General features: G+C 38.6%; 1 protein-coding gene across 1 annotated transcript in view; it reads right to left on the bottom strand.

The window, feature by feature from the left end:
* The window catches only part of LOC124799271 (gamma-tubulin complex component 6), a 243,404-nt gene that overhangs the window by 215,348 nt on the left and 5,376 nt on the right, over positions 1-22,680 (bottom strand). The window contains exon 2 of the mRNA XM_047262836.1: positions 7,362-7,503. Coding sequence (XP_047118792.1) covers positions 7,362-7,503 — 142 coding nt within the window. The remainder of the gene's footprint in view (positions 1-7,361; positions 7,504-22,680) is intronic.

The raw sequence follows: 22,680 nt of genomic DNA on the forward strand, positions 1-22,680 counted from the left end.
TGCAGTGTATTATTATTATTATTATTATTATTAATATTTAGCTGACTGTGTCAAATTTTCTGTTATGTCTAGTAAGCGTATGTTACAGACTTGCTATGTGTGTGGTGTTTTTTGATAGGCTTCCCAGGTACCCAAAAGGTAATTCTCAACATTCTTTCTTTTTTTCAGAATGATTAATTTCCAAAATAACATGAAAGATTTTTCAATGTTTTATAAATTCTCTCAGTAAAGAACCTTTCATAATATGAAAAAAGTTGCACATTTAGACCCTTTCATGATATGAAAAAAGTTGCAAACCTGTACTTATCCTACAGTTCTCTTTTCCTGTTATATATGCCTTATGTTATCCAAGGGTTTATGAAACTCCATTGATATCACATAGATCTGACTGGGGAATCACTGTTGAAGGTGGGAAAGAGTCCGGATACTTTAACAACTGCATGAATCCATATCCATACATAAATAAAACTGACTGCATTATTAGAGCTATCTGATTTTCTATTTCAAAACTTTGTTAGTTGCAAAAGATGAATGTTTTTTATTACAAAAACATTCAAAACTTAAGTTGTAAATTATTTTACTTTTTGGAAGCATTTTTATTTATGATTATATTTATTTTAGTATACCAACATAACAGAAAACACAATTGCATTTTCTTATAATCTAGAGACATAAACACATATAATTCATTGCTTCGAGATTACTTTCATACATTTCCCACATGCAGATTTCTTACAGGCTATCATACACAGATGAGCCAAAACATTACAACAATCTGCTTAATAGCATGTTGGTCTACCTCTTGAATTCAAAACCAGTGATTCTGTGTGGCATGGAACGCAAAACAGCAGTGATTGTGTGTGGCATGGAATGCAAAACAGCAGTTATTCTGTGTGGCATGGATATGAAAAGTCCTTGATAGGTTTCTAGAAGTATGTGGCACCTCATGTCAACACATACGTCACATAATACCCATAACTTAAGGGCCAGTGGTTTGTGCATTCAGAGCTGGTGTCCAACAGTGTCTTTGATGTGTTCAGTCAGGTTCAAACCAGGCAACAGTGACCAAGACACCTAAATGAGGTCATTATTGTGTACATGGAAAGTTATCCTCTTTGAAGATGTCATCTCTGTCAAAGAATACATCAAGCATGGAGCAATGAAGGTGGTCCACAATAATGTTTACATAGTGTTGCCTTCAGTTAATACCACAGGTATTATGAGAGCTCAGGTAAAGTCGTTAATAGCACAGTACTGCTCCACCAGCATGCAGTTGTAAGCAGTTCATGTCTTTAGCAACTGTTTGCCTGGATGACAGCATATTCAGACATGATCATGAAACCAGCTTAACAAGAAATGCACATAATCTAGTAAGTCAACATGTTTCCATTGATCCACAGTCCAATTTTAATGATCCTGCAACTGCTGCAATTGTAATTGACAGTGTTATTGAGTCAACAAGGAAACAAGTAGGAATTGTCTGCTGTGGATCCCCACATTCGACAATGTGCACTGAGCTCCAAAACATTTTTGCCTACACCAGCATTTTAATCTGTCATCAGATCTTCCAAAGATCATGCTTTACAAAGTTGGAAGGCTCCGATCTCCACATTCTGAGATGAGGCATGGATGTATAATACACTATTACCTCCTCATGGTTTCATTGTCCTCCAACTCTTTTCTATGGATCCTCACAACAGTAACAACCGAACAGCCAACCAGGTTCACTATTTTTACGATGCTTACTCCCAGTCGCCACACCACAACAATATGCGATTTGTCACATCGCTTATGTCAGTGGATTTTCCTCACTTGCGGTCTATGTCATCACTGGAATGGAGCTTATATACTTTCCTTACTACATCCTATGACTGCAACACCACGAGGCACTATTCAGTCTCAAGGTGGGCATACACTAATACTTCCAATATCACATCCTTGTCACCCATGGTAACCCCAGTGCGAGTATCTTGATTGTGTCTTCTCCCTCTGTAGCATCTTTTCCAGAACTGCAACCTCACACTCAACTGCCATCTTGAGAGAGCCTTGCCATCATTTAGGATATCAGCCTGTATCTCGAGTAGAGCAGTGCGGTCAAAGGACTTTACATTCAGCTATGAGGTAGAGGTCACATACTGCTCTACCCAGTTCTTCCCTCTGCACTTTATATACATGAAAACACAGGGTGCCTTCAGTTACCTGCTATTCCAACTGATGACCTTTGGATGAGTGGTCACCTGAAGTCAATTGTCTGCATGAACAATGCAGGTCATATTTTCTTCTCCTTCATCTCATTTTCATTCCTCGTAGTATTTCTTGATGTTGGTCCCTGCTTTCTAAGTTGTTTTGATAGTATATCAGTTGTTGTTGTTGTTGTTGTTGTTGTGGTCTTCAGTCCTGAGACTGGTTTGATGCAGCTCTCCATGCTACTCTATCCTGTGCAAGCTTCTTCATCTCCCAGTACCTACTGCAACCTACATCCTTCTGAATCTGCTTAGTGTATTCATCTCTTGGTCTCCCTCTACGATTTTTACCCTCCATGCTGCCCTCCAAAGCTAAATTTGTGATCCCTTGATGCCTCAGAACATGTCCTACCAACCGGTCCCTTCTTCTCGTCAAGTTGTGCCACAAACTCCTCTTCTCCCCAATTCTATTCAATACCTCCTCATTAGTTATGTGATCTACCCATATAATCTTCAGCATTCTTCTGTAGCACCACATTTCGAAAGCTTCTATTCTCCTCCTGTCCGAACTATTTATCATCCATGTTTCACTTCCATACATGGCTACACTCCATACAAATACTTTCAGAAACGACTTCCTGACACTTAAATTTATACTCGATGTTAACAAAATTTCTCTTCTTCAGAAACGGTTTCCTTGCCATTGCCAGTCTACATTTTATATCTTCTCTACTTCGACCATCATCAGTTATTTTGCTCCCCAAATAGCAAAACTCCTTTACTACTTCAAGTGTCTCATTTCCTAATCTAATTCCCTCAGCATCACCTGACTTAATTCGACTACATTCCGTTATCCTCGTTTTGCTTTTGTTGATGTTCATCATATATCCTCCTTTCAAGACACTGTCCATTCCATTCAACTGCTCTTCCAAGTCCTTTGCTGACTCTGACAGAATTACAATGTCATCGGCGAACCTCAAAGTTTTTATTTCTTTTCCATGGATTTTAATGCCTACTCTGAATTTTTCTTTTGTTTCCTTTACTGCTTGCTCAATATACAGATTGAATAACATCGGGGATAGGCTACAACCCTGTCTGACTCCCCTCCCAACCACTGCTTCCCTTTCATGTCCCTCGACTGCCATCTGGTTTCTGTACAAATTGTAAATAGCCTTTTGCCCCCTGTATTTTACCCCTGCCACCTTTAGAATTTGGAAGAGAGTATTCCAGTCTACATTGTCAAAAGCTTTCTCTAAGTCTACAAATGCTAGAAACGTAGGTTTGCCTTTCCTTCATCTTTCTTCTAAGACAAGTCGTAAGGTCAGTATTGCCTCACGTATTCCAATATTTCTAGGGAATCCAAACTGATCTTCCCCGATGTCGGCTTCTACCAGTTTTTCCATTCGTCTGTAAAGAATTCGCGTTAGTATTTTGCAGCTGTGACTTATTAAACTGATAGTTCGATAATTTTCACATCTGTCAACATATCAAGTATATCAGTTGTCAGTCATTAATCGTGTCAGTCTGTCTTTTGGTTAGCTCAGCAAGCAGTACAGCTAAGAGCCCCTAGATGTCTGTGGGCGTCTTTTGACATCCACCCCATCTACCTTTGCTCATGTTGCTTGAGAAATGACAACTTAGTTCTTGTCACAAAAAAATCAGAACACAACCACTTGTTTTCTGTAAGTAGCAGGCACTATCCATCATACTCTTGCAGAGAAAATTGTTTTCATATTTTATTACAGATAACTGTCTTGAGCTGACTGCAATCTAATTAAAAAGAATTACACCAGATGCATTTCGCTTTTATTTACAAAGCATCTTCTGTGGTATTGGTGTTTCTTTACATAACCTGCTCCTTCCCTTCTTGCTAGCAGTGGTTGGTGTCGACAGGCTTTATTTCACATCTGCTCTTCACAGTTTTAGGCATTTTGCGTTATTTCCTGTGCTACAGTATTTACAATTGACTTTCTTAACTGTTTTTCATTCATCACTGCCCTGAATGAATGAACTGCAGTGATGAATAAAAAACAGTTAAGATGACAGATGTTAACACCTGCTACAGAAGATGGTCACGCAAACAAATGTAATACTGTTTTCATCTGCCATCTCATATACAGGGTGTACCAAAAAGAATCATCCAATTTGGCACATCTATGTTTCTGAAACTAATAAACACATATGATGAATTTTCTTCTTAGATGAAAGAAAGGGGGAAAAAAGAACAGGTATACACTCGCACACACAGTGTGTATACCTGTCCTTTTTTCCCCTTAAGGTAAGTCTTTCCGCTCCCGGGATTGGAATGACTCCTTACCCTCTCCTTTAAAACCCACATCCTTTCGTCTTTCCCTCTCCTTCCCTCTTTCCTGATGAAGCAACCGTTGGTTGCGAAAGCTTGAATTTTGTGTGTATGTTTGTGTTTGTTTGTGTGTCTATCGACCTGCCAGCACTTTCATTTGGTAAGTCACATCATCTTTGTTTTTAGATATATTTTTCCCACGTGGAATGTTTCCCTCTATTATATAGCTATATTGTGTTACATGTACAAAAATGTAATAAATAACTCAAAAATGATTTTGAGTTGTAATGTTACCTACACTGCTTAGCAATATGTTTTGCATCACCTGCATATTTATGAACATGCATGGACACATATTTGAGGATCACAGAGAATGAAAGAGTTAGTCTTATGAAACAGAAATAAAAAAAAAAACTTTACCTTGGAAATAAAAGTGGAGCAATATAAAACAGTTAAGGCAGTTTATTTGAAAGTGCAGATCTTTTCACATCTACGAAATTAAAATTTTCTGCTGAGTAATATTCATCATACTAACATTCATCATAGTGGGTATCACAGCCATAAATTTATTAAATGAACAGAGCATTTTTCACTTAGGCTGTATTTATTTTGATTTCTTTTTTCATTCCACAACTAGTTTTGAATTTTTAAGTCATTATCAAGTGTGCATTACCACCACGAAATGCAAAGACAATGGAACTTGAATTAGTGGAAAGATGGTCACCTGCAAAAAGATGCTGTACTTGTAAAAATGGTAGTGTATTCGCATTAGATGCTTCCATTCATTTTGGTTGACAAATCTTTGTAATCTTGATTGTCTGACAGATAGCTGGTGTGCATAAGGCAAGAAATCTCCAAAGATATAACAATGATAAAGAATAAAAGTAAGGGATAGCCACAAAATCTGAGAGTTCTTTTCACATATACATAAACAAAGAATGGAATAAGTATAAAATTATTAAAAAGATATGGTGCACCAAAATGGGTAATTCTGAAATTTAAAAATTTCACTTAGTATGTAGACAACGTAAATAATCCTATCTGTCAGCGTGGAAACTAGGAATGGAATTGTTGCTTTCAATTTGATTAGCCAACAATTGCAAGTTGAATAAAATTATTGAAGAATAAATTTAAACAAATGCAGCCTAAGCAAAAAATGCCACATTTATTTAACTCAGTTTCATGTTGCTCTACCCTGTACATTGAAATATTGTTTGCTACTCCTTGGCATGCCGCCCACAAGGTGATTGGGACATTGCTGGCCAAGCCTCATCCCTCTTCTACAATGGCCCTCCTGAGACCATGCAGTCTGTAAGAAGGGTTCCTGTGACAATGCTCTGCAAGTTTCAAATGCCCCAAGCATGCTCACTCAGATTCATAACAGCCGATATCACAGACCATTCCATCCAGTTGATTCCTGCCTCCACAAGGAAGGTTTTCACAAGGTGCACATGTTGTGCTTGTGTATTTCCTTCTTGAAAGGTGAACCTATTGCCTAAACACTGATTGTGTGGTAGGAGGATACTATCCCAATTCTGCACAGACCTCAAATTACTCTCAATAATGACTAGAGCCATTCAACATTATACATGATATCTGTCCAAAATGCAACTGATCTGCGAGCCTGCTGAACCTGGGGGGAGGGGCTTGTCTGAGACATACCCCGGTACCTCTTAACCTCCATATTCATCCGTGATTATGATCAGGCAACAAACAAAGCTTGCACTCATCAAGGTTCCATTCCAGGTGTTCCCTTACATACCTTCTTCACTCACCTTGGTGCTAGAGGTTTACACTATTGTTCATAATAGACACCTAGGTGCAAATTGATCATTTGGACATATTTGCATACTGTCTGATTCGGCATAGCTGCCCACTCCCAGTCAGTTCCAAAAAGGCAGCACACCCTTCTATTGAATTCCTTTTGGGGTACTTATTTGTAGGGAATGGTCATGTCCACAGGTGACTACTAACAGGCAGATCTTCCGCTTTAGCTTTTGGCCAAACAGCCTTCTTCTGAAGCAGAAAACACACACATGAGTTTGGCCACATACAGTGGTCACATGTGTGCGAGTTGTGCTTGTGTAATGCGTGTGTGTTTGTATGTGTATTTTCTACTTCATGGAAAGGTCTTTTGACCAAAAGCTAAAATGTACAACAGTCTTTCCATTATGCCTGTCTGTGACTCAATGCCTCATTTATATGGTGAGTAGCAATCTATCCTATTCATAATATGTTGTTATTACATCTGAGATTCTCCATTGTTAGATCTTCAGTTTTTATGTCACATGATAGTGGTTGAATGTTCAAACAATGTTGCTCCACTACACACTAATTCAGCAAGCAACTTCCCATGGTGACAATCCTTCTTTTCTTAAAGTGACAATACACTCATGTTCTTAACTGGAAACTACGCTGACAGACTGAACAGTGTCAACAAGCCACATTGTCCCACATCTGACTGGAGATGCAATGTGCTTCACTAAATTGCACTGAGAAAGTTAATTCAGTTTTATCTCTATTACACAGGTTTTATTTTTTTTTAAAGCAACTTAATAAAGATAGTAAAGCATTGTGGTATAAGTGAAATTCAGTCAGCATTAACTGTTTAAACTACAACCTCACAGACAAAAAAATGCACAAAATTCAGTCTGGCGAGTGCGTAACAAGAGTTTCAAAGCATTTTAAAAAATTTTCTAGTAGTTTCACAATAAAAATAATAAAAAGAACAAGAGTTACAGATAATTCAGAAAACAAATACCATCTTTATTCCCTTGTAACATCATTAATAAAATTTAAATCTATAATCTTATTTTCAACACCCATTTTATAGTGGAACAAAAGACACATCCAGACAACTTTTGAAAATCACTCACCAAAGGCAGCAGGTGTCTTCTTAAGTAGAATCCCAAATGCATTAGAGCGTGCTTTCTTCAGAACATAAGAAGACCCCTTCTCTCTCAGTTCATATTTACAAAGTTGAGTAATCAATTGATAGACACTGTCAGTCTCAGGCAACTAGAATTAATTACAATTTTATGAGTGTCTGGCACTCTATTAGTTTATCATTTCAAAAGCAATATATTATTACGTGCACAACTGATCAGAGAAATTTAAGTACACTGAACAACTAATTGTACAATGGAAAGTCAAAAATGTTGTCAATACTATTAAGTTAAACTTACAGGTTGAGCAAATGAAATATAAAATCAGCACCTACACGTGCACTTTGTTACACAGCATGAAATGGGCAAGACTGGGAGGAAAATGTCAACAAGACAAATTAAATGAAACACACAAATTGCATTTTTTCATTCCTATCAATAAGAAAGTTAGTTTCTACCATGCTGACCAATATTTTAATTTTACAGTGATAGATACTATCTTACATCACCCCATCAATAATATTGCTTCATTAATTTATTTCTTGACTTGGGTATGGACACTAAAAGAGGGTCTACCGTTTGCATAATATTTTGATAGCACAGCCAGAGGACAAGTATCAGAATATATTTCCTATGTTGGTTACACCATAAAATACCAAACGTTCATGTTGACAGTGCTTAATTGTGCAGTCACTAGAACTGCTAGGTAAACATTCTAAGTCAAATGTGGTGGAATTTCTATAGAACTGGAAAACATGATAGAATAAAATATTAGTTAAAATCTCTCTCATGTTCACTAAGATACATAACTAAATTATAATTATTAATGCAGTCTTTGTTTTCATGCATTAAAGCATTAGGTCAAGAAAATCTGGCTGGCTCGTCACTTACAACTCAGGTAGGTGGTTTCATATAATATGGAGTCTTAAAGCATGTACCTAGTTCAGCACTCAGTTTAAGCTTGTTTGTTAATTTGTTAAATATACAGATCAAATTGTTTGTGTGTGTATATCCGGGATATCCTCCAAAATCCCTGGATCAATTTCAATCAAATATGGCACAGTAACAACAGGCCTCACTAGTATCAGCACTGCAAGGTTAATAACTTCCCAACTACGATAGGAATGGAGATACAGGAAAAAATGTGTTTTTTTCCCAGCCCCTGGCTTATAGGCCGCCTGAATGAGTGGCTTGTTGTGTGAGAACAATATCAGCCTGGAAAATCAACCTGCTTTTCAAGGTAGCCTACATGTCAAGGGCGAAACAATTTTCCATTCCTTGACATGGAAGCTGCCCGCACAACAGGTGTGTTGTGTTGGAGTAGTATCAGCCTACTTGATCAACTTGCTTCACACGGTGGCCAGTACATCAGTGGCAAATAGCTGATTTTCAAGCCCCTGCTCTACATGACAGGTGTGTTGAGAAAGTAGTATCATCCTACTTTATTGAACTATGTTGCAGGGACTATGCATACCGACAAACACGGCTTGGGACTGGTTGGTATAGATAGAGGAGGGGATGGATAGAGGGTGAGATGGACAGAGTGGGGGGGGGGGGGGGGGTGAAGAAATGGGCAGAGAAAAGGTAGGAGGGAGAGCTGGTGGAAGGTGTAGAGGAGTAGTAGGCAGGTGATGGAGGGGTGGCAGAGATGGAGTGAGAGAGGGGAAGGAAGATGTGATCAGAGGGAGGGGGGAGGAAGCTATGGTCAGAGAGGGGAAGGAATATATGATCAGAGGGAGGGGGGAGGAAGCTATGGTCAGAGAGAGGAAGTAGTGGAAATGGACAAAGAGAGGGGGCACAGGAGAGGAAGAGGGAAAGAGAACGGAGAGGAGGAAGAGGTAGACAGGCATACGTGGGAGAAAAAGGTGAATAGACAGAGGGTGGAAGAGGTGGACAAAGAGGGGGGGGGGGGGGGGGATGTGTGTTCAGTACGTGTGACAAACTTATATGTGGGCAAAAAACTAGTACAATCAACATAAAACTGTACAATTACTCCTTCTCTATAGCAAACTACATTTGGCTCATCATCAGATGAGGGCAAATAGAGGGGGATCACTGATTATCAACTGTCTCCCTCCCTTCATGAGAGAAAAAAGTTCAGGCAAAATGTTGCATATTCAAAAAATTCAGTGAAGATGGATCTCTCACCAGAAAAAGAATCATACAAGACAAACTAGGATTACTTCACTACATATGAGCAATTACAATGAGATATGTTCCAACTGAGCAATAAATTGTACTGACTGCAACTTGTTGCCCCTTAACTCAATCTGAGACTTCCCCTACCCTGCTTCAAAAGGAAGGTGAGATCATGGCAGGAATATGGCACATTGTGCCTCAATTGTCCCACATAAACTGTCTCAGTTGCTACAGCTGAAGCCTTGATCCCTTCAATTCCCATGTGTCCTAAAGTCACTTCATTCTGCTGCTCTTGTCTTTGCAGAACGGGATTTTTTACAATCTGAACTTCCTTCTCTGCTAGGTATATCTGTTTTGAACATGAAATGTACTCATTCGGAGCAAATGATGGAGGTTTTGGCTCAGTTATGTCCAACACAATTTAACATAATCAAAGACTGTGTGTAATCCTATGTTAAAAACTGTACTTTCATTTGAAAGGCATATCTCATGCACACATTGTGGGAACATGACAGAGCAACCAATAGAATTTCCTACTTACACCAATCAGATTATCTAGTACACCTACTACTACACAGAATCATTAATTTGAAATGTGATAAAATATGTACTTAGAGTCTATTTGTTTCCAAAGCGAATTACATCTAAGATGATTCTGGGTCTCTGGTGATCAGGTTGGTGACTTGTCCATTCTCATTTAAGAACTCTAATTCCCTCCACAATAAATTCCACTAAGTCCTGCATTGCCTTAAATCCCAGAGGCATATTCAGCCAGGGTCTCTTCATGGGATGTTATCCACCTAGGTGCCACCTACTCCAACTGGGAGGATGGATGAACTCTCCCCATGAATGCAACTCCAACATAGCAGCAACATCTACATGATGCAGGGTAGCTGTTGCATGGGATTCCCTGGTCCCAAATATGATAAATGCATTAACAGTGACTGCAAACACATCAAAAGTGCAATTGTGAGATCAAGGGATTGCAGCAAAGTGGGGATTTAATGACAGTCCTTCACCCTTCCCAAATGGATTGCCTAGCACGTTTGGTTTTGGCCACTTGCTTGTATCACACATAGGAGGTTAATCAGGTGGAATTGTATACCTGGTGGGATGCTGCCCAGAGTACCACTTATTAAGATTTCTTTCCATGCAGTTTACATAAAGTGTGCAGGAAAGCTAAATGCCTTTTATGCACAGTAAATAGTCTAATCTTTTCTACCTGGTCCCTATGGGAACGATAAGTAGTGACAATAGTACATTCCTAGATTACTCACTTAATACTGGCTTTTTGGCTTTCTAATGTTAGTTTACTATCATCTAGTGTTTGCTACTTCAGGTTCTTCAGTGCTTCCACAACACTCACTGGTAAGCCAAACAAACTTGTCACTATTTTGTGCTGCCCTTCTTTGTATGCGTTCAATATTCCATGTCAGCTGTATTTGGTACAGATCACATACAATTAAGCAACAATCTAGGGTGAGTTGCACGAATATTTTGCTACATCTCCTTTGTAGACAGACTGCATTTGATCTCTGTTATATCAGCATAACACAATAACATCCAAAATACTTAAATGATTTATTCACAATGATACTGGTTCACAATATCACTTCTCACTCTATAGCAAGTACACAAGTCCAGGGCACTCCAGTCCACATCCGAGATCATTGAGATAGTACCCTAAGTTCCACAGGGTTCCTAGTATGTGTGGTCACTAGTCACAAATATGAGCAAAGGCAGGTGTAGGACTAGCTGTACGATGCTGTTGCAGTGACCTGTATACCATCCTGGTAGTCCGGGAATACGGTGTGTGTGGTAGCACCAGGGGCCGCCTGGAGACTCTCTTCCATCTCGCGACACTGGGCCTCTAGTGGTCGTCTCAAAATGGACAACACGGCCGGTCGGCAAATCTATATGCCCGATCCACATGTGTTATCTCTGCAGCTGCGTGGCTGGCCATGCTTTGCACATGTTGATGTCTGCTGCTGTCAGCCGGTGGCCGGGTGATGGCAGATACCACACTCTGAGTTTTGTAAATAATCACATGGGTCAAATGCGTGGTGGTGGTGGTTAGTGTTTAACGTCCCGTCGACAACGAGGTCATTAGAGACGGAGCGCAAGCTCGGGTTAGGGAAGGATTGGGAAGGAAATCGGCCGTGCCCTTTCAAAGGAACCATCCCGGCATTTGCCTGAAACGATTTAGGGAAATCACGGAAAACCTAAATCAGGATGGCTGGAGACGGATTGAACCGTCGTCCTCCCGAATGCGAGTCCAGTGTGCTAACCACTGCGCCACCTCGCTCGGTGGGTCAGATGCTTTTTCAATGTCGTGAAATACTGCATTCACTATAATGCCTTCATCCATGACTTTTGCAATGTTGTGTGAGAAAAGTGCATGCTGAGTTGTCCATGACCGATGTTTTCAGGCTCCATGCTGGTTGACATTAAGGAGATCATCCTGTTCAAGGTATTTGAATGTCTCTGGGTGCAGAATACATTTTAAGATTCTAGACAGATGGATATCAATGATCTTAGACAACAATTTTGTAGATTGTTTTTGATACCTCTCTTGTAGAGGGGTGTGGCCTTCTTGTCTACAGATGTGATCTAAGAAGCTTTCTTCTAACCTGTGAGAATAGTTTTTTGTTCAAAGAATACGTGGTATATTACAGTTTGGAGATTGGTTTAACTTGGCTGCAACGACGCCACTGGCCCCTGGGGCCTTGTTAATTTTAGCTATTTTAGCTGTTTCTCAATAAGTACAACACAAAAATTTGTACCATTCATCTTTGCTGTGGTATGAGAATTAAACTGAGACAGTAGTTCTGGATCTTCCTTTGTAAGAATGTTTGAAAATGGAGTTCAGTATTTCTGCTTTGTCACTGATACTCTCAATCTTAGTTCCTGTGTCTGGACACTAACTTTGGGACAACCTATAACCTTTATATATGACCAGAATTTCTGTGAGAGGTCCTTTGATAAGAGTCTGCTACTGTAGTCATTTAAGGTGTCACACATTTCACTTTTGAAGGTCAAATGTGTTTCATTTAGCAAAGTTTCTTCATAGAGATTATACATCATGGATGGTCCTTCCCATCACGAATTGTGCTAGTAGCTACATATCCATCCATGGCTTCGTCAGCAGTTTTTCTAAACTTGGGCCACATTTCCTCAACGTGCTTATGCTCAGTGCTAAATATTCTGAATTCCTCCTTGAGGTCTGAAATTACTGTTCCTTTATCAAATTAATTGCACGTGCAAATCTTTTTACTTATTGTATTTACCCTTTGTGTTTTGGTAATCATTGTTGCTACACATCTATTTGTTGCCACATAATCTAGTACTTTTCCACCACAAGTGGGCTTTTGAACTATCTGTTCTAAGTTGTTTTCACAAAAACATCTACCATAATTTCACAGGAGACTTGTCAAGGCCACTATTTACAGAACTGTAACTATTCCAATTGATTATGAGATGACTGAAGTCTTCTCAAGTTCTGACAGTATGGTTGGGTAATGTATGTATTAGTGAGTTTATCTAAAGTTTTCTGTCACATCTGAGGATGAGGCTGGTGGTCAACAGAAACAGAATAAGTTTATGCCTACCACTGACACTAAGCCTTTCCCAAATGATCTTGCATGAAGATTCAACTTCTATTTCAGTGGATATGAGTCACCTATCCACTGCGATAAATACACCACCACCACCACCACCACCACCACCACCACACCATCACCATTTCATGAGCGTCATATATCTCGTATGTGGGCGGCAATTCTATGAGTGTCATACTAAACTGGATGGAGACTCACTTAATCTAGAAAATGAAAAAAAAAACATGTTAAGATGTGGGTTAAGGGGTCAAAGAATGACTGAAATTAGAGTGCTTAGGCAAGCTTAATTTGCACAAAATATGCTCCATGGTTTATGGCCTGGTGAGGAAGTGTGGATAGAAAAACTTGGGGGTGGGGTGGATCTCTTGACCATATGGCTGCTGTACTGATTCTGAGATGTCTCCACACAGGCCCAGACACATCTTGTGCCACCCCCCAATGGAGCTTGCAACTCTTTCATGAGCAACATATGGCCTTGTAACAATAACCAAAACGGCCTCGCTGTGCTGGTACTGCAAACAGCTGAAAGCAAGGGGAAACTACGGCCGTAATTTTTCCCGAGGGCATGCAGCTTTACTGTACGATTAAACGATGATGGCGTTCTCTTGGGTAAAATATTCCGGAGGTAAAATAGTCCCCCATTCGGATCTCCGGGCAGGGACTACTCAAGAGGATGTCGTTATCAGGAGAAAGAAAACTGGCATTCTACGGATCAGAGCGTGGAATGTCAGATCCCTTAATCGGGCAGGTAGGTTAGAAAATTTAAAAAGGGAAATGGATAGGTTAAAATTAGATATAGTGTGATTTAGTGAAGTTCGGTAGCAGGAGGAACAAGAATTCTGGTCAGGTGACTACAGGGTTATAAACACAAAATCAAATAGGGGTAATGCAGGAGTAGGTTTAATAATGAATAGGAAAATAGGAATGCGGGTAAGCTACTACAAACAGCATAGTGAACGCATTATTGTGGCCAAGATAGATACGAAGCCCAAACCTACTACAGTAGTACAAGTTTATATGCCAACTAGCTCTGCAGATGACGAAGAAATTGAAGAAATGTATGATGAAATAAAAGAAATTATTCAGATAGTGAAGGGTGACGAAAATTTAATAGTCATGGGTGACTGGAATTCGAGTGTAGGAAAAGGGAGAGAAGAAAACGTAGTAAGTGAATATGGATTGGGGCTAAGAAATGAAAGAGGACGGCGCCTGGTAGAATTTTGCACAGAGCACAACTTAATCATAGCTAACACTTGCTTTAAGAATCATGAAAGAAGGTTGTATACATGGAAAAACCCTGGAGATACTAAAAGGTATCAGATAGATTATATAATGGTAAGACAGAGATTTAGAAACCAGGTTTTAAATTGTAAGACATTTCCAGGGGCAGATGTGGACTCTGACCACAATCTATTGGTTATGACCTCTAGATTAAAACTGAAGAAACTGCAAAAAGGTGGGAATTTGAGGAGATGGGACCTGGATAAACTGAAAGAACCAGAGGTTGTACAGAGTTTCAGGGAGAGCATAACGATTGACAGGAATGGGGGAAAGAAATACAGTAGAAGAAGAATGGGTAGCTTTGAGGGATGAAGTAGTGAAGGCAGCAGGGAATCAAGTAGGTAAAAAGACGAGGGCTAGTAGAAATCCTTGGGTAACAGAAGAAATATTGAATTTAATTGATGAAACGAGAAAATATAAAAATGCAGTAGATGAAGCAGGCAAAAAGGAATACAAACGTCTCAAAAATGAGATCGACAGGAAGTGCAAAATGGCTAAGCAGGGATGGCTAGAGGGCAAATGTAAGGATGTAGAGGCTTATCTCACTAGGGGTAAGATAGATACTGCCTACCGGAAAATTAAAGAGACCTTTGGAGAGAAGAGAACCACTTGTATGAACATCAAGAGCTCAGATGGAAACCCAGTTCTAAGCAAAGAAGGTAAAGCAGAAAGGTGGAAGGAGTATATAGAGGGTCTATACAAGGGCGATGTACTTGAGGACAATATTGTGGAAATGGAAGAGGATGTAGATGAAGATGAAATGGGAGATAAGATACTGCGTGAAGAGTTTGACAGAGCACTGAAAGACCTGAGTCGAAACAAGGCCCCTGGAGTAGACAACATTCCATTGGAACTACTGACGGCCTTGAGAGAGCCAGTCCTGACAAAACTCTATGATTTGGTGAGCAAGATGTATGAAACAGGCGAAATACCCTCAGATTTCAAGAAGAATATAATAATTCCAATCCCAAAGAAAGCAGGTGTTGACAGATGTGAAAATTACCGAACAATCAGTTTAATAAGCCACAGCTGCCAAATACTAACACGAATTCTTTACAGACGAATGGAAAAGCTAGTAGAAGCTGACCTCGGGGAAGATCAGTTTGGATTCCGTAGAAATACTGGAACACGTGAGGCAATACTGGCCTTACAACTTATCTTAGAAGAAAGATTAAGAAAAGGCAAACATACATTTCTAGTATTTGTAGAATTAGAGAAATCTTTTGACAATGTTGACTGGAATAGTCTCTTTCAAATTCTAAAGATGGCAGGAGTAAAATACAGGGAGTGAAAGGCTATTCACAATTTGTACAGAAAGCAGATGGCAGTTATAAGAGTCGAGGGGTATGAAAGGGAAGCAGTGGTTGGGAAGGGAGTGAGACAGGGTTGTAGCCTCTCCCTGATGTTATTCAATCTGTATATCGAGCAAGCAGTAAAGGAAACATAAGAATAGTTCAGAGTAGGTATTAAAATCCGTGGAGATGAAATAAAAACTTTGAGGTTCGCCGATGACATTGTAATTCTGTCAGAGACAGCAAAGGACTTGGAAGAGCAGTTGAACGGAATGGACAGTGTCTTGAAAGGAGGATATAAGATGAACAACAACAAAAGCAAAACGAGGATAATGGAATGTAGTCGAATTAAGTCGGGTGATGCTGAGGGAATTAGATTAGGAAATGAGGCACTTAAAGTATTAAAGGAGTTTTGCTATTTGGGGAGCAAAATAACTGATAATGGTCGAAGTAGAGAGGATATAAAATGTAGACTGGCAATGGCAAGGAAAGCGTTTCTGAAGAAGAGAAATTTGTTAACATCAAGTATAGATTTAAGTGTCAGAAAGTCATTTCTGAAAGTATTTGTATGGAGTGAGCCATGTATGGAAGTGAAACATAGACGATAAATAGTTTGGACAAGAAGAGAATAGAAGCGTTCGAAATGTGGTGCTACAGAAGAATGCTGAAGATTATATGGGTAGATCACATAACTAATGAGGAAGTATTGAATAGAATTGGGGAGAAGAGAAGTTTGTGGCACAACTTGACCAGAAGAAGGGATTGGTCGGTAGGACATGTTCTGAGGCATCAAGGGATCACAAATTTAGTATTGGAGGGCAGCATGGAGGGTAAAAATCGTAGAGGGAGACTAAGAGATGAATACACTAAGCAGATTCAGAAGGATGTAGGTTGCAGTAGGTACTGGGAGATGAAGAAGCTTGCACAGGATAGAGTAGCATGGAGAGCTGCATCAAACCAGTCTCAGGACTGAAGACCACAACAACAACAACAACAACATGGCAAGAATGGTATCATTAGCCCCTGTGGTACAGGGGAAGAAGTACAGTAGCTATTAGCAACCAGCTATATGTACAAGAGATCTTTGATTGTTTCCCTTAACTCTGTGCAGCTAATGGAGTGATTTACTGTGTGCAAAAACATTCTCCACATTCTGTTTTTGCTACGTGATCATTCATTGTGTTTTTGACTTTGTAGCTTAAGAATAAGTGAGATCTCTGCAAACAGCTCACACATGAAAAACATCCAACCATAAACAAAACGCAGTCATTATTCCAGAACGTGACAATTTTCCTCTTAAGCTGACAGAAGGATTCCATGATATAAGCATACTGGTATGATAGACGCCAGTTATAATGACATCTGCCCAGTTCTGCATCACTGTTCATAAACAGCCAAAACTACTGGACAGCATCTAATTGTTTCTGCTGACCATTCATCCTAGCAGAATGCTTTTGGAAACTGCTCTTTCCGTTAGTTGAATAAACACAAGAAATTGGTAACTTAGTGTGAGTTATCACATGCCTCCTGCAGAGACAAAAGGAGACATAAGTGTTATCCAGAAAGAGCTGCAGAGTCATTCATTGAGTATTATGTGTTATGAGCTGAACTATCACAAGCAGTGGAAATGAACAGAGTTTTGGAACAGAAATTGTAGTTGCCATAACTGATGCAAAAGAAGTGCGCAACTTTTCAGTGACAACCCTATTCAAGTTTTAGCTTCATATAAAGTAGGTACACTAGCTAGAATAGAGCAAAATAAATTGAGAGAATACTGATTGACTGACTGGACTTGGTCACCTTTAATGTGGCATTAAGTTGTTTTTCATTATTTAAAACTAAGGATTTTCAGTTATCTTTTGACACAGTAACTATACTTCATTTTTACCATGTGAGGTATCACAATGTTCAGCACATTGGAGACACATTTAACAGGATCAAGTTTCAAATATTAATCCACTGATTCAGAAATACAGCTTTTGGAGAAACTGATCAACAATGTAGGTGGGTAATTCACAAAACTGTACAGCTTAATGCAAGTGTGTGCTAAAAGAATTTAAAATAATTCAACCAAGTAATACTTATAGATGGGGAAACAATCAATTCAGGCCTGCTAGTCACATTCATTATTTTCAATATCATTGTTGTTAAATTGTCTATTATCAGGAATAAGCATGACACCCCTAAGCCAGTCGTTACACTATAGTCCACGACAATGCCATTCTCAATGGTTAAGACACAATGAAAATTTCACAAGGATGTATAGGCCTTACTAGTAAATTAAAAGTGAAAATTGATGCTAAAGATAAAAGTAACACTCCACAATTTGTGATTTCTGAAGATTTCACAGTGTGATTGAGGTGGTATAATTTTCAATGTCTGGCCAGGTTGTGTGTACTATTTTTATGCATAATATTTTGAGCACTGACCTAACAATTACTCTAGTATTTTAGGCCATGGAATTACATGTGCTCATCTAAAGGACTCCAATCACTCTTGTTAAAGAAGGAGGTGAACTACTGTGCACGAATACACAACCAAGTTGAATGTACCTCTACAGCACATCTTATTTCAGGAACTGAACCCCAATCACAACTACAAGGTTTCTTTTATATGAATCTCAAAACCACTGGCTTGTAAAATGGAAGAAAATTAAGGAAGTGAGTAGCAACGAGAATTCAGAATGAAAAAACAAAACTTAAATGATAAACAAAACAGTGTTTAAATAACAACCAAGTACGTCACTTTTCTTCTAATTGTACAGGTCTTCTTTAACTCCAGAAGATGGTTCAGCACAAAGAAATGATGAAAAGGACAATGATAAATAAACTAGAGGAGAAATCAAGAGTGTCTCTTTTTATTCAAATGAGCATGGAATTTAGAAGCAGTGTTGTCCAGCCAAATTTCCACTCATTTAAGGAGATGTGAACCAACATATTACACACAATATGTCAAGTGGAGACAGTACAAGTGTCTCCTGATTTCGCTTTATTTTTGGGTGTGATTCAAGAAGAATCAACCTCCTCTAAACTTTTTCTTACACAGTTACTCAGAATCTGTGCAGAGATAGCTGCAATCTTTCATGGCCAATAAGTTTATTTGCTATTACGATGCATGTCAATTATAAGGTAATAACTTTCAATCTATATGATTATCTTCAGATCTGCACTCATCATAATGTTAACCATTACAGCAGAATCATCACTTTACGATGCGTACCAATCTGAAACCAGTTATCTTGCAACTTATGTGCAACCAGGACAGTAAGTGAATTGTTATTAATCTATTAAATTTAATAAAGTTTTAAAAATTGTATATTTAGCAGGTATTAATGGTAATTACATGGAAATTCATGCACAATCTCTTAAAGCATTTTACTTAAAGAAAGGCAACATATTACTGAAAAGTAGGATTTCAAGTTATTAGATTTGCAGTTATGATTTTGTTTGACTCTTTAATTATATTTTAAATTCTTAACATTTTATGATGAGAACAACATGAAACTAGATATATACTGCATAAACAACTGAAAGATAAGACATTGTATTATGACTAGTGCACAAGAAAATAAATGTTCAAGCACATCAAGATAAGAATTCCTTTTAATGCTTTCAGACTTTCCAAACACCCTTTTGATATCCAGTATCTGAGTATTCTCATTAACGATCCTGTTCTTCAGATACATAAATATTCAAGTGACCAAATCATCATGGCAAATTTAATTCACACTCTGTATGCTCTCTTGCCACAAAAATAAGCCTATACAAAGCCAAACTGATGTAGCCACCAAATTCATGTAATATAGAAGGATGAAGCAACTGAATTAATAGTAATAGTAAAAAGGAGTTCACAACTTATTACATCATCTATATCTGTAGACAGCTATCAAAGAAAGTAAAATGTTCTCAGTTATTATCCCGTACTATTCTTTTAAAACCCAGTAACTTGATCTCTCTGTTTGGATCTTTCATTGGAGACTTCTGGTGTTCACAGGAAACTGAATAGTGCCAAAAGACAGCCACATTCACACATAAAAGGACATTCTCCCATTCATATTCTAAGACAGGGAATTATTGGGTAAAAGTCCTTCAGGCTAAACGTAAGTCATCATTATTGTTTTGGTACAAGAAGCAAGCTGTAAAAAACCAAAACATGTCAGAAAAAATTGCTGTTACTAGGCTGGTTGTTAATAGGCTGCTGAGGTGTTAACATTTCTGTGGCCAATAATTACTTCCCTGACAGTTCAGTGCTGCAAAGGCAAGCACACACCTATCATCTTTGTTAAAATTAGCCACATTCACAGAAATATATATAGATTCTCAGATTTTCCTTCTACAAATGTTGCATTATTGGATAACACACATATATTGCTAGAATCTATAAGCTGGCCACAGTCTTCCCTGTTCTCCATTACTATAGATTTCACATTTTGTTTCAAACTTGGGTAAGATTCACACAATTCTTTTATTGTCCTTAAGTTTGCTATAAAATATGGGACTTATACAATTTCAGCAAACTGCTGCTCTGGAGACACAGTTGTCTTATAAAGGTTTCATCGTCTTCTTCTTCTTACCTGCATGTTTAATAGATCATTAGGTGGCTCCCATTCTGCTTTACAGCATTAATGGGGTAGCTGTCATCTCCCTTCGTAATTCATCCAATGGCTTCTCATACACCTGTTGGTTTAACAGAACAATCGACGTAGCTCAAAACTCTTGTAATTATATTTCCTCACTTGCCTTAATAATGAGAGCAGCATTTTGCTCTTGCCACATGAAAGGCTGTGAGATTCTCAACTGGTGGCCTGTATCTGAGTTTGTACCGAGCCACTCACTTGCACCTGATAGCAGAACGGCATTTTTTGTTCCACCAAGTGACAGATAGTTCTTACAAATGCCTAGAAGACTTTGGGATACGTGTTGGTAAAATGGCCCACCCACTCCCGGCCCAAGCAGCCAGCAGTATTTGTTTGCTGCGAAGCCATCTTGGGGTTTTCTTTTCAAGACTGCCTGATCTGGATGCTGTATTCACACTGGAAAGTGGCCACTGGAATGCAGACAACTGACCACTTCCCACTGAGCAGCAAGCACCAAGATTGGAGAAAAAAAAAGCAATTAGATTAATGTCAAAGAACAGCTCTACAGAACTTCACAAATGTGTGCTTTGCCCCAAGTTCAGAACACATAGATCTTCTATCCACAACAAGCTTTCAATAGCACAATCCTGCAGGACACTATGTAGTAGCCAGAGCACATGATGTGCATTAAACACTTCACACAGAGGAGGAAAACAACTTGGGGGTGGAGGGTGCTATGTGCCAAGGTTGTGGAGAAACTGTTTGTCTAGAGCAGCAGCAGGGAACAGATATAGGCAACTATCAATGGCTTATTCAACACATTATCTACCACAATAACTGCTTGCAGGAGCTGCTATGGAAATTTTGCACCACAGAACTGAAGAAAATTGCTTCACGAAAATCATAACAATTAGAGACATGAGATTCAAATATAATTGTGCTTTAGTTCTGTGAAATGCATTAAGTTGTTATGGAATATTAATATTGTGTAACTCAGTTTTTAATTACCCTTATAAATTTTAATGGAAAAAAAAAAAATCACGACTCAGTTATCCCCTAGCAACAGGTACCCCAACTGACTTCGCATTAGGTGAAAATCAGTTACATTTAACTGTTTAGACTGATATTACAACAATTCACAAAACAGTGAGAGAAAGGAAACCGTATCTTACATCAACACTTTTGGATAAAGTAGGGAAGAAGATGCCAAGGACAGAACACTGTGGAGGAGGCTACTTGACAAGACCATAAACCGACTGCAATTCGTGGTGCTAGGAGACAAAGAGTAAGTAAGAAGAAAAGACAATACACCTTACTGTTGGCATCAGCTTCCTAACATTTCTCTCTCATTCAAAAAAAAAAAAAAAAAAAAAAAGAAAAAAGTTATGCCCATTACATCACATAACTGTCACACTGTAAATACTAAACATGCAGTTACATGTACTTCAGTATAATGACTATGCAGAGATGTTTTTAATGTCTAATTAAGGTTGGATTCTTGTAAGTAAATGCTGATTATCATAACTAGGATGTCATAAAACTATTATATGGTCTTCCACCAGAAATAAGTAAAAACAGCTTGTACTTAGAAGCATCTCAATCACACAATAATCAATTTTTAGTGTCCTATAATCTTGATTTTGTTGTGGTCTTCATCCTGAAGACTGGTTAACGCAGTTCTCCATGCTAGTCTAGCTATTCAAGTAACTACTGCAACCTTCACCTACTGCCTCCCTTTACAAATTTTAGCCCTCACATTTCCCTCCATTACCAAACAGACAATTCCTTGGCGTCTTAAGACATGTCCTGTCAACCGACCTCTTCTTTTAGTCAAGTTGTGCCATAATTTTTTTCCCCCACTTTGATTCAGTACAATTTTATTAGTTACTCAATCTACACATCTTACTTTCAGGATTCTTCAATAGCATCACATTTCAAAAACTTGTATTCTCTACTTGTATAAACTGTATATCACCCACGTTTCACTTCTGTAAAAGGCAAAAATTCCGACAAATACTTTCCGAAAAAGGCTTCCTTACGTTTAAATTAATATTAGATATTAAATCCCTCTTTCTCAGAAATGCTTTTCTTGCTATAGCCAGTTGACATTTTACGTACTCTCTAATTAGGCCACCTCTGATAGCTTGCTGCCCAAATAGCAAAACTCGTCGACTACTTTTAGTGGCTCACTTCTTAGTCTAATACCATCAGACTTGCCCAATTTAATTTGGCTACATTCTGCTACCTTTGCTTCACTTTTGAAGACATTCATCTTATACCCTCTTTTCAAGACACTATCTATTCCATTCAACTGTTCTTACAAGGTCTTTGCTGCCTTGGATAGAATTACAATGTCATCACCAAACATTGAATGTCTTTATTCCTTCTCCCTGAAACTTAATTCC

The sequence above is a fragment of the Schistocerca piceifrons genome, chromosome 5 (assembly GCF_021461385.2).
Source record: "Schistocerca piceifrons isolate TAMUIC-IGC-003096 chromosome 5, iqSchPice1.1, whole genome shotgun sequence".
NCBI lineage: Eukaryota > Metazoa > Arthropoda > Insecta > Orthoptera > Acrididae > Schistocerca > Schistocerca piceifrons.